The sequence below is a fragment of the Podarcis gaigeae genome (assembly GCF_964106915.1).
Source record: "Podarcis gaigeae genome assembly, chromosome: 14".
NCBI classification, from domain to species: domain Eukaryota; kingdom Metazoa; phylum Chordata; class Lepidosauria; order Squamata; family Lacertidae; genus Podarcis; species Podarcis gaigeae.
This window is the reverse complement of record NC_139690.1, coordinates 44,774,355-44,787,406: the sequence shown is the minus strand read 5'-3', so window position 1 is coordinate 44,787,406 and position 13,052 is coordinate 44,774,355. Positions and strand designations below refer to the sequence as shown.

The 13,052-nt window shown below is 48.2% G+C and overlaps 1 protein-coding gene across 1 annotated transcript in view; it reads left to right on the top strand.

The window, feature by feature from the left end:
- The window catches only part of CLCN7 (chloride voltage-gated channel 7), a 36,933-nt gene that overhangs the window by 7,780 nt on the left and 16,101 nt on the right, over positions 1–13,052 (top strand). Inside the window, exons 4-15 of the mRNA XM_083711490.1 lie at positions 143–208; positions 1,013–1,145; positions 3,833–3,942; positions 4,351–4,431; positions 5,248–5,310; positions 6,279–6,362; positions 7,706–7,799; positions 9,251–9,315; positions 9,434–9,550; positions 10,306–10,360; positions 11,064–11,124; positions 12,396–12,534. Coding sequence (XP_083567616.1) covers positions 143–208; positions 1,013–1,145; positions 3,833–3,942; positions 4,351–4,431; positions 5,248–5,310; positions 6,279–6,362; positions 7,706–7,799; positions 9,251–9,315; positions 9,434–9,550; positions 10,306–10,360; positions 11,064–11,124; positions 12,396–12,534 — 1,068 coding nt within the window. The remainder of the gene's footprint in view (positions 1–142; positions 209–1,012; positions 1,146–3,832; positions 3,943–4,350; positions 4,432–5,247; positions 5,311–6,278; positions 6,363–7,705; positions 7,800–9,250; positions 9,316–9,433; positions 9,551–10,305; positions 10,361–11,063; positions 11,125–12,395; positions 12,535–13,052) is intronic.

Genomic DNA, 13,052 nt, shown 5'->3' with positions numbered 1-13,052 from the left:
TTGGTGGGATGGTGCAATCTTGGAAAGTGCTGCTTTTAGTAAGTTTTGAGGCAAAGTGAGCCTTTCCCGAGCAGGCTGCATTCCCCTGGCTTCCTGTTTCTGTTTTCTCACTTCCCTTCTCTCTCTTTTTTTGCTGGTTAAGAGCTTGGACTATGACAACTGTGAGAACCAGCTGTTCTTGGATGAAGAGAAGAGGATCAAACATACGGTCAGTCCATCTCCAGGGCCGAAGGATTGCTGTGGGGTTCCTCCTCCAAAATCTCAGATCTGGTTATGTGTACGCCTCCCTCCCCACGTCCGAAATTCCACATTTTAAAAATGCAGCGGAACCTAATCTGTTGTTGCTGTGCGATATCCAACTGCATTCTACTCAGAGTAGACACACTGAAAATAATGTAATATCCCTTGATTTCTACTCCTTATGACTCATGTTTGACACAGCCCAGTATTATTTAGTCAGCTTATTAGTCGCTTGCTACATAGAGAGCCTCTAAGTGACTTACAAAACTTTTTAAAGCATCGCGTAAAATCGGGAAGAAAGAGCGATGCATTGCAATAAAAACCATGCAAAAATCCACAGAAAATGTCAGTAATGGAAGCCATCATCCAGCTACATAATAACTTTTATAAGTTATTTTAAGCATTTTTTTCAATTCATTATAGATCATTTCCCAGAATGCTTTTTATTACCTTACGAGACCACATATGATAAAAGCTGCCTTCTTTTTCTTTACATTTCCAGCAGATATTTGTACCTGTCTTATACATTTTTGCTAGCTTACTGGGAGTCAAAACCAACGGTATTTATCATTTTCATATAATTTTCTTTCCAACGCACAGCACCAACCAAAAATTTCAAATCTGTTTCCCATAGCCTTTCCTAAGATGATAGTCGAATATTATGCCCCAGATAGAGAGGTGATTTATATTAGGCCACTCATAAATTGAATAGTGTCAGTAAGAAGCAGCATAATAAGGCAGACCCCTCTGATTGCGACTTCTTCTAACGCAGGCGTTCCGGACGGTGGAGATTCGCCGGTGGGTCATCTGCGCCATGATCGGGATCCTCACCGGCCTTGTTGCTTGCTTCATCGACATTGTGGTGGAATACATTGCTGGCCTGAAATACAAAGTGGTGAAGGGCAGTATCCTTTGAGTGCAGGGCTGTTGCGGAACATATGTCCACGCTGCCCATGGTGGGCATGCTCCCGAGGGGGCCATAGCACGGAGGGTGCCCTCCCAGGCATGGGATAGCCGCTCGGGTGCCCGGAGTGGCCATGCACCCTGCAGCCGGGGGCAGAGCGAGCCGTTCATGGGGGTGAAGCGAGCCCCCCATAGTGGACACCCACGGTGCACCGGCCACCCACCCAAGCCTCCCCCAAGCTGTCAGAACAAGGGGAGAAGGGGGTTATGCTGCCGGCAAAGTGGCGCAGCTCTGCCCCCTTACCCCGAGGGCTTGGGGCAGGCTTGGGAGTTGCGGGCAGACAGTGCACCGAATGTCACCCCCCTCAGTGAGGGCACCCAGGGCGGTCCGCCCCCATCGCCCCCCCTTCCCACACTGCTGGTGCAGGGCCGGCACAAGGTGTTTTGCTGCCTGTGGGCGAAGGACAGGAGGGCTCCTTCGCCATGTGCTGTGAATGAAAGCCAGTGGAATCGGACAGAATTGTGTCATCCACCATCCCCGATGGCAGCAGAATAGCTTGGATGGCCAGCATGGGGGGTGATGGGAGTTGGACTTCAGAATATCTACCAGGTGGATGTAGGTGAAAAGGTATAAAACATATTCCTGTACTAACATGACTGTACAGTGGTACCTCGGGTTACATTGGCTTCAGGTTATGTATGCGACTCCGCTAACCCAGAAATAGTACCTCAGGTGAAGAACTTGGCTTCAGGATGAGAACAGAAATCGCACAGCGGCAGTGGGAGGCCCCATTAGCTAAAGTGGTGCTTCAGGTTAAGAATGGACCTCCGGAACGAATTAAGTACATAACCAGAGGTACCACTGTATCAAGCTGAGGCCTGCCTTCTTTTACACCAGGGCTGGGCGACGTTAGATTTTTCAACATTTTCCACCAAAGACAGCCAGACGTTGTGGTTTGGCGATATACTGCAATGTTGAAACAAGCTGCATTGGCCCCAGCTGGCTAGACCAGGCTTCCTCAAACTCGGTCCTCCAGATGTTTTTGGCCTACAACTCCCATGATCCCTAGCTAGCAAGACCAGTGGTCAGGGATGATGGGAATTGTAGTCTCCAAACATCTGGAGGGCTGAGGTTGAGGAAGCCTGGGCTAGACAGGGTGAAACAGCAACTGCTCTCGCTGCCAGATCTGGGGCCCTTTCACCTCAGCGCCTCGCAGACGAGGGCCAGTGTAGTTGGCCCTGGCCGCTGCTCAGCTGGGGGAGGTCCCCCCCGCTTCAGCTGAGTGAGCCCTGAAACCTCATCAACATTGGGGTTCGCTCAGTTGTGGCCTAGAAGAAACTCCCCCCAACCCATCCTATCTGAACGATCTGACACCACAGCAACATTGGGCTTTTTGCAGTTGGGGCGTAGAAGAAGCCTCTCACCCACCCCTGCTGAGCGATCGGGGTCACTCAGATGGGGAGGGGACAGTTTCATGGAGCCCCCCCCCCCCACTGCCGGCTTGGGCAAGCCAGTGCCAGTGCCAGACTGGGGGCTCCACTAAACGCTTGGCAGAAGGGAGCAGCAATCAGGCGTCCATCTGCCGAGCAGTTTGAAGATGATGATGATGATGATGATGATGATGATAATAATAATAATCATAATTAATAATTTTATTTATACCCCACCCTCCCCAGCCAAGACCAGGCTCAGGGCGGCTAACACCAGGTATAAAAACAATTGATTAAAATACAACTTAAAAACAGGATTAAAATACAACGTTAAAATGCAGCCTCATTTCAGTAAACTCAAATCAAAAACTTTTTTGGGGATGAAAACGTCAAATCTTCACCAAGGCCAACTATCCAGACTGGTCCTACGTGGGCCAGAAAAAAGCCAGGGAAGTCCCCAAATAGGAGGGAGGAACTGATGCAGCTTGTTTCTCCCTCTGTTCCGTATGAGGAGCAGACCGGGATACGTATTTCACTCAGCAATATATCGCTGGTGAAACCGCCGTGCTTCCAAATCCCCTTGCTAGCAGCATCTCCTGGATGAAGCTGCGCCCCTGGCAGAGGGACTCAGGAGCATAACGGTTTCATCTTTGATATACCGCTTAGTGAAACCAACATCGCAGTCTGCTCCTGGGCGATATGTCGATATTGTCGGAAATCAAGCCCATATCAGGAGAAACTGGCAGCTCTCCCAGGCACCCGACATGATTCCCTGTTGACCTCCCTGGCTGCATTCCCCAGCAAGATCCAGGCTAGGTCGCAATAGTCGATCCTTCTCAGCATGAGAAGAACACACCCCTCTTTCCTGCCCCCCCCCCCCGGGCAGGGGAAAGAGATAGACAGAAACGTATTTACATGCCTTTATTTCTGTCTTTGCAGCATTACAAAAAAAACATGACTGCTCTCTTCAAGCTCCAGCAGTCAAGAGACAAACACTTCCTGGACAGGAACAAACGGAAGAGCTCATATTACACTCTGAGCTAATTCCGGTGCTTCGCACTGTGAATTGACTGTCCCTGTGTTTCCCACGGGCAGTCCCAACATTCCCATCATGTTTACTTTTCAAGCTAGCACTTTGCAGCTGCATTGCATCCATATTGTGACAGATATATCACCCATGCCTATTTTACACACATCCTGTCCTCTCTCCAAATCCATGGCCAGATATTGTTTTCCCCTTTTAACCTGCTTTCCTCAGATATTGACAAATTCACCAAGACAGGCGGCTTGTCCTTCTCTCTGCTGCTCTGGGCCACGCTGAACGCGAGCATTGTGATGGTCGGGTCCGTTATCGTTGCTTTTATTGAGGTAAGGCCTCCGCCCGGGTCTCTCGCCCGCGCCGCCATTTTGCGATTCGCGCCTTGGCAAAGGGTGATGCTCCCAATGAGTTTCATGATCCCGTTTCTGCCTCGCCTTTCGTCCAAGGAGCCATACGCGCTTTACACACCCCATTTTAACTCTCACAACCACCTTGTGAGGTAGCTAATACTGCAAGAGGCAGTGACTGGCCCAAGGTCACCCAGGAGCTTTGCAGCTGAGGGGAGGATTCGAACCCCGGTCTCCCAGGTCCTAGTTCGGCATCCAGTCTATGAACCCACACTGCCTCTTACAATTTGCATGTGGAGGGTAATATGTAGCGACTGCCCAGTCTCAGAGCCGTTCGAATGACAGAAATACCCCCAAGCAAACTTATTTTCTCTGTTGTTTTTCTTGTAGCCTGTGGCAGCTGGTAGTGGAATACCTCAGATCAAGTGCTACCTCAATGGAGTTAAGATCCCCCACGTGGTCCGGCTGAAGGTGAGAGAGGGAGGACAGGTTGTGCCTGGCAATTTTCAGAGTGTCCCTCCTTTCTCCTGATCCACCTGAGACTTTTATGAGGGAAAGTTGTCCCTCCGCTTCCTTAGTGAGAACATCTTGTGTGTGTTTGTGTAAAACTGGACATGAAAAATGGCCCATTTCTCTGCCACACATCCAAACATGTTGCTAGACGTGTCTGCCTCCATTATGGGATCTGCTGCTTTTCACCTATTTGCACTCTGCATTTGAAGCCAGAATCATGCTGCTTTAAACTACTATGGCTTCCCTCAAAGGATTCTGGGAAGTGTCTTTTGTTAAGAGCGCCAAGAGTTGCTAGGAGAGCCCTTTTCTCCCTCACAGAACTACAGTTCCCTGTGGTATTTTTACTTTTTCTTTCTGTAATTTTTTAAAACTTTAATAAATATTATTTAAAAAAAACAGAAGTACAGTTCCCAAGCTGTTTTAGAATGAGTCCCTCTTGCCAGGGAGCTCTGGGAATTGTAGCTCTGTGAGGGAAATAAGGATCAGCGAACTAGTTCACTTGTCTTTGGTGACAAAGATCGGAGTAGTTCTCTCGCCTCACTTCCTTTGGAGCGAGCGTCCGTGTTTTGGTTCGGCGCCTGTTTCTTTTCTGGCGAGATCTTTGAAGGTTAAACGCGGACTCCTCTCTTGTGTCAGCTCAGCGCTTTGCGGCTGAGGGAACTGAGCATAGGAGCCCAGAGTTCAGCCCAGAATGGGAACTTTTAAATAATAATAATAATAATAATAATGATGGTGATGATGATGATGATGATGATGTATCTCTTTTCTTTGTAGACGCTGGTGGTTAAAGTCTGTGGTGTGATTTTCTCTGTGGTCGGAGGTCTGGCGGTCGGAAAGGTAACTGAGGAGAGGAAGCAGAAACTTCACCCCAAAGGCATCTGCTATTGTCTTTCCTACCTAACAATTCCACCTCCCGGCTATTTTGCATTGCATCCTGGGAAGGTTTCTGCTTGGCAGCCATTGCTCTCAACGGCGCTTCTTTGTTAGCCTTTGCCCTTGCCATTTGTTATTGGCCTGTACCCAACTTCCGCCTCAGGATCATGGCAAACGAGTCGTGCTTTGTGGCTTTGACAACGGGAAGAAAAGAAAAGAAAACTTTGCCTCAGGCAGCTTTTTTTGCTGCGATCAGAATCGGTGTTTAGGGAGATGTTGCGCCAACATAAGAACCTGGCAAGTCAGGCCAATAGCTCATCTGGTATAATATAATAATAATAATAATAATAATAATAATAATAATAATAATAATAATAATTTAATTTATACCTCACCCTTCCTGGTTCAGAAAACTGGGCTCAGGATGGCTAACAACAAATTTAAAACACTTAATTGATGCAACAAAAACAGCATAAAATACAGTATAAAACGTGAATAACAATAAATTCAAAAATCAATTTAACATAAGATAAAAAACAAATAAAATAAAACCTACATATAGCAACAGTGTTTTGTGTTGTGTAGGCTCCTATGATGTAAGTAATGGACCCTGCCTGCTAGCCTGCTCCCTAAAATATCACTGGTTTGCGCATTTCTATATATAGGGTGCCTACATTCTGCACGGACTGGTTGCAGGGCAACATGTACAAGTGGCTTTAGATACCTATTAGGTCCACAAATTACCATATAGCATATATTCAACACTAAAAAACAGCGACAATTTGTTGTTGTCAAAGGACAGCTGGACATATAAAGGGCCCATTACCTTCAGTAGCTTAGGGCCTCATCAAACCTAAATCCTGCCCTGCTTGGAGCACAGTCTTGCAAGCCAGCTTCTACCTCCCTCTCAATTCTGCTTCTCTTGGTTTCAGGAAGGGCCGATGATTCACTCTGGAGCTGTCATCGCAGCTGGCATATCTCAAGGGCGGTCAACTTCTCTGAAGAGAGACTTCAAGGTTCGTTTCCTACAAGTGGGTTGCTTGCGCTGGGTTTCCAGCCCCCGCAGGCCAGGACCTCTTCACTGAATGGCGGCTGCCGCTGTCTCTCATAGCCCCGATCCTGGTAGCAGATGTTGGAGATGCCGGGGGGCAGGTATAAGGCCTGCCTCTCTCCCACTTCTCAAGCTTAAAGCATTTGCACCCCACCCGTTAACCAAATGGGCATACCCAGGTTGCACAACCTGCGTCGCAAAAGAGTCTCTGCCCTCTAGCATGAAACTGCATAAACAGACATAGCATGCGAGGAAAAAGGGATGAGGAGGGAAGAGGGGAGTAGCAAGTTCAGACACCTGATTTTAACATTACAGTTCTTTCAGCAGAGTTGCCTAGTTCTGCTTGTTCAGATGCTGACTGCCTGGGAGAGCAACCAGACCAACACAGGCCTCCCAGCAGATCTGTGCGCGGAGCGAGTGACATCGTCTGGACCAAGAGGAAGGCAGTTTTCGCTGCCACACTCATGGCCAGAAACAATGTGAAAAAACTTTATGGAATACAATAATTCAAAACATCAAAACTAACAAACTGAAGTCTCTGAAAGTTTATGAATAGATATAATGAAAAATACTCTGGAACGGTGCTCATGTGATTATATGACTACAGTTGACTACATAATCACATGAGCACTGTTCCAGAGTGTTTTTCATTATATCTATTCGAAAACAGATTGGTTAATGAAGAAATTACATATCTTTCTACTTACAAGTGTAGAACTAATTGGCTGATGAAGAAATCAACGAAACAGTAGTTGTTATCTGGAAACGCTGTTCAGCAGAGTTCAGAGTCGGACATCAGAAATGGACATTTGCTGATTATACGAAGCTTCACAGCTTGCTTTCCGCCGGGTAGTGTCTGGCACCGTAATTCATTTAAGGACTTTCAGAGACTTCAGTTTGTTAGTTTTGATGTTTTGAATTATTCCATAAAGTTTTTCACATTCTTATTGTTTCTGGCCATCGTGTTGCTTTTGATATTTTGCAGCACAGGGGTTGGTTTGTTTACACACTCATTTTCTTGGACAGCTGACCTAATGGCCGTTGGAACCATTGCAGGAAGGGGTTTGAGGCAGTTGCCCTCCTCCCTCACCAAAGTTGCTTCGCAGTCCTGGGCCGTCTTGGCAAGCTAGCATCCTGCACAGTCACAAAGGAAGCTGCTGGTGGTCTTTGTGGTGGGCTCATTCATGGGGGGGGGGCACTGCTTGAGTTACTTAGGGGTTGCAGAGCATCCAGGGCTTTTTGCTCTCGTGTGTGTTAAGAGACCCATGTCCCAAGTTCTAATCCATCCCGGGCTGTGTTTGCTTTTAGATCTTTGAATATTTCCGGAGGGACACGGAGAAGCGGGATTTCGTCTCCGCCGGAGCTGCTGCTGGCGTCTCTGCTGCCTTTGGGGCTCCTGTTGGTAAAGCACCTTTTCTTTCCCACGGGCAGAACTAGAGAGGTGTTTGCCGCACTTCATTAGTATTACTGATGACGATAAGCATCGTTGTTATTTCTGTTACTGGTTGCTTTGTCCAAGCATTTCAGAACGTCTGTGTCTTCTGGCAAAACCGTTTACTGCAATCCATTATGAGCCATGGTGATAACTGTGGTGATAATGATGCTAATACTAGAGATGGTCATAATATTAATACAGTAAGCAGCTTTCTCTTGCTTTACTTGTGCGACTACAACCTTATGTGGGCGGGGGAAATGAATAAATAAATGGGGAGCCAGGGAAACTCTAGGACCCTGTTAGAGCCTCGCGCCTCCTTCCCAAAGCCCAGCGCCTCGTTATCTAGGTTTAAGGAGGCACCCCCCTCTGATTGTTGTTGTTGTTTAGACGTTTGCTCATGTCCTTCCTGACCCCATGGACCAGAGCACGCCAGGCACTCCTGTCTCCCACTGCCTCCTGCAGTTTGGTCAAACTCATGCTGGTAGCTTCGAGAACACTGTCCAGCCATCTCGTCCTCTGTTGTCCCCTTCTTGTGCCCTCCATCTTTCCCAACATCAGGGTCTTTTCCAGGGAGTCTTCTCTTCTCAGGAGGAGGCCAAAGTATTTGAGCCTCAGCTTCAGGATCTGTCCTTCCAGTGAGCACTCAGGGCTGATTTCCTTCAGAATGGATAGGTTTGATCTTCTTGCAGTCCATGGGACTCTCAAGAGTCTCCTCCAGCACCATAATTCAAAAGCATCGATTCTTCGGCGACCAGCCTTCTTTTATGGTCCAGCTCTCACTTCCATACATCACTACTGGGAAAACCATGGTTTTTCCCTCCGATTACACTGCCATAAATTGTTGTTGTTGTTGTTGTTGTTAATTGTATGCTGCCCCATACCTGCAGATCTCAGGGCAGTTCACAAAACAAAATTACAATATGAAAACAAAATACATATAATAACAGAAACAACCAATACAGTGGTACCTCTGGTTGCGAACGGGATCCGTTCCGGAGCCCCATTCGCAACCTGAAAAGAACACAACCCGCGTCTGCACACGCGTGGGTTGCGATTTGCCGCTTCTGCGCATGCGCATGATGTCATTTTGGTACTTCTGGGTTGCCGCAGGGTGCAACCTGAAAATGCTCAGCCTGAAGCAAACGTAACATGAGGTATGACTGTAATCCATTTCAAAGGGCATCAGATGTCGATCAGCCAAAGGCCTGGTTAAAGAGCAACGTTTTCACAGGGCGCCTAAAGGTGTACAATGAAGGCGCCAGACAGACCTCCCTGGGGAGAGCATTCCTCAGGCGGGGAGCCACCGGAGAAAAGGCCCGTTCTGAATCCACGCCTGGTGTTCCTACCTTGAGCCGGTCAGCTCCTGCCTCCGAGCGGACAAGCCAAGTCTCATTGGCCCTGCCTTTCCCTCCCACCAGGTGGTGTCCTGTTCAGCTTGGAGGAAGGCGCTTCCTTTTGGAACCAGTTCCTGACCTGGAGGATTGTGAGTCTGGGGGGCTGGAGGAGCTTTCTGAGGGGGGAGGGGGGACTGCAAGGTGAGTCCTTGGCGGACTGACCGACTCTGGGCATGCTCCTCACCGCTCCCCCCTCTCTCTGTGCAGTTCTTTGCCTCCATGATCTCCACCTTCACCCTGAACTCCATCCTGAGCATTTACAAAGGGAATCCCTGGGACCTGTCCAGCCCTGGACTCATTAACTTCGGCCGGTTTGACTCCGAGGTAAAATGCAACACCCTTTCGAAGATTCGCTGCTGCCACCTCCTCCTCTGGCCTCCACACACGAATTCTCTACGTAACCAGAGAAGCAGTGGAGATGATAATTATTATTGTTATTATTATTATTATTTATACCCAGCCCATCTGGCTGGGTTTCCCAACCACTCTGGGCTGCTTTCAACAGAATATTGAAATACAATAATCTATTAAACATTAAAAGCTTCCCTAAAGAGGGCTGCCTTCAGATGTCTTCTAAAAGTCTGGTAGTTGTTGTTCTCTTTGACGTCTGGTGGGAGGGCGTTCCACAGGGCTGGTGCCACTACCGAGAAGGCCCTCTGCCTGGTTCCCTGTAAGAAGTCGAAATGAGGGATACAAATGTAAAGGAAGATTATTGTTGTTAAATTGGGGTATTGTCCCCTTCCTGAAACTCTGGAGAGCTGCTGCCAATCAGTGTAGGCTAAGTGGCACCAATGGGCTTGCGTCAGCGTAAGGCAGCTTCCTATGTTCCCAATAGCTCATTGGGTAGAGCACGAGGCTCTTAACCTCAGGGTCGTGGGTTTGAGTCCCATCCTCCGCCAAAAAGATTCCTGCATTGCAGGGGGTTGGTCTAGATGACCCTTGGGGGTCTCTTCCAGCTCTACGATTCTACAATATTGTGAAAACATGGTGGCGCAGTAGAAGGCAGTCCCGTCCTTGAGCTGCCTTACTGCTGTCACAGTTTCTGGAACTCACACCTGCTTTCTTTCTTCCTTTTGCAGAAGATGGGGTACACTTTTCAAGAAATCCCAATCTTCATATTCATGGGAGTGGTGGGTAAGCGCCCCTATTTAAGCAATATGATAATGTGACTTCCCTGTTTGTGCATTGATCCCTTCTGAAGAGGTTGGGGGAGTGTGCATGTGGGTCCCCCACTTTTTTAAAAAAGAAATAAGTTCACCAGTAATGCATGCAGCAGCAAATCTGTCATGGTCAACAGCTAGAAAGGAGCTGTGTGTGTTATCAGCCCAAAGGCCATTTTTGGGCATGCAGTCCCTTATCCATGCTTGTCTTTTCACAGGGCAAAACTCATCTGTGCTCTGTTGACTCCACAATCCTCTGCATTTCTGCAGAGATTCCAGCATCTGGCAAAGAACTTAATTCCTTTAATACCTCGGCCCCTGCAAACAATAAAGAATTTTCCTCTCTGGAACTGGGGGGATTTCCTGGCTTACTGTGAGCCCCAGAAGAAGGGGAGCTGGAGGGGGAAGACATGACCCTATGTCTGGGGTGGGGGTAGGATTTTCCTGATCTAACAGCAGAGTGGAAATGTAGAGGGTATCCTTTGCAAAACTGTTCTCCACCTTGCCTTCATCCCAGTCAGATGCATCATCTCCACAACTGTCCCACAGTTATGAGATTTCTGCTACCTACACTGCTAATTTCCTGCATTCTGATTTGGGTGGTTTTGAGTGGCTGGTTCTTTGCTCTGACTCCGCCAAGGCCTATTGTCAGGTGTTTTTCTTCCTCCTGGCTGCAGGTGGAGTTCTTGGAGCCATGTTCAACGCCTTGAACTACTGGCTGACGATGTTCCGGATCAGGTAAAAACCCTGGCAGAAGGCAACCCAGAATGTAACAAGCAGCAAACCTCAGACCCAGGGCAAGGACTGGAGTAAAACCTATTGCCAACTGCTGCACACCCAACAATGGATGCCTCTTTAAAAGGCTTTACATTTCAGCTTTTGACAGCGCCAGGCCCTTTCTTTTGACACAGGGTTTGGAGCTTAGCTCCATTCACAGGCGTCGCTGAGCTGAGCCACCCAGAATTTGGCTGAACCAGCATTTCAGAGCCTGCTTCACATTCCTGCCTGGATGTTTGTTTGAGCCGGAAACCTGCGATAGTGCTTTTATTTGCGTTCTTTTTTTATATATATAAAGTCTGGCACACTTCTGCCTTTGTCAGGCCTGCTTATTTCCCCAGATGGCTTCTCATTTGAGGCTAGGGTTGCTTTTACGGGAGCGAATGAGCTCAGCTCTGCAGCCGCCCACCTCGCTGGAAAGCAGCCAGGTCTGGAGAAAGGCCATCTAATATTTAGCTAAAGGAAATAACCAAACTCCTGGGCAGGAACTCCTTTTTAGGACTTACAATTCTGGGACTGTGTGTGGGGGGTGTGTGTGTGTGTGTGTGTGTGTATGTACCTGCTGGAAACAGATGGAATGAATCACAGGCTGCCACTCATCTCCTTAACTCAGTTTTATTTTTATCATTGCATTTGCATCTCAACTCTCCTTCAAGGAGCTCCAGGTGAGATGCGCACACCTCTCCCCCCTTATTTAATCCCCAGAACAACCCTGTGAGGTTTGTTAGGCTGAGGGTCAGTGACTGGCCCCAAGGTCACCCAGTGACTGGTGGAGGATGCTCCTATCTCGCCAGTCTCAAAGCAAGATCCAGTTGGCTTCCATATTTGGAATTGGAAAATAATAATTTAATATTTATACCCCACCCATCTGACTAGGCCTCCCCAGCCACTCTGGGCGGCTTCCAACCAAATATCAAAAACAATACAGCGTCAGACATTAAAAACTTCCCTAAACAGGGCTGCCTTCAGGTGTCTTTTAAAAGTAAAATAGTTGTTTATTACCTTGAAATCTGCTGGGAGGGCATTCCACAGGGCCCTCTGCCTGGTTCCCTGTAACCTCACTTCTCGTAACGAGGGAACAGCCAGAAGGCCATCAGTGCTGGATATTAGTGTCTGGGCTGGATGATGGGAGAAGGGGCTGCCATCTTGTCCGTTGCTTCAGGTGGCAAAATGCGTTGGGCCGGCCCTGCTCCCTAACCCCTTGTGTCTTTTCTGTTCTTCAAACTGCCCAGGTATATCCACCGGCCGTGCCTGCAGGTCATCGAGGCCATGCTGGTGGGCGCTGTGACAGCGGCTGTGGCCTTTGTCATGATCTACACCTCGGCAGACTGCCAGCCGCTTCAAGGCAGCGGCATGGCCTACTCGCTCCAGGTGGGAATCGAGCGACAGAGGGGGACTGTGGGAGCCACCTGCCTCCCAGAATGGATGACTTTGGGCAACGGGGGCTTGAGGCAGGAGAGAAGTGGAGGCAGGTCCGTTAGGCACCTTCTCACCAAGTTCAGTCTTCCATCAACCAGACCCCACATGTCTCTCTTTGCTCACAAAAAGGAAATGAGTTTCCTTCAGCTTCGTCTCAACACTGTGCCCTTAAAGCACTTTCTTTCCCTCAAAGAATTTTGGGTATTTTTTTCTTAATAATAATAATAACAGCTAACACCAGTAAAATTACAGTAAAAACATAATGGGGGTGGGTGGGAACTAATTTAAAATACAGGTTAAAATGCAATTTAAATGCAGCCTCACTTTAATAGTAGCCCATAGTTCAAAACCGTAAGGGGAGGGAAACATAAGGGTCAGTCTGAGTCCAAACCAAAGGCCAGGCGGAACAGCTCTGTCTTGCAGGCCCTGAGGAAAGATGTCAAGTCCCACAGGGCCCTGGCCTCTTGTGA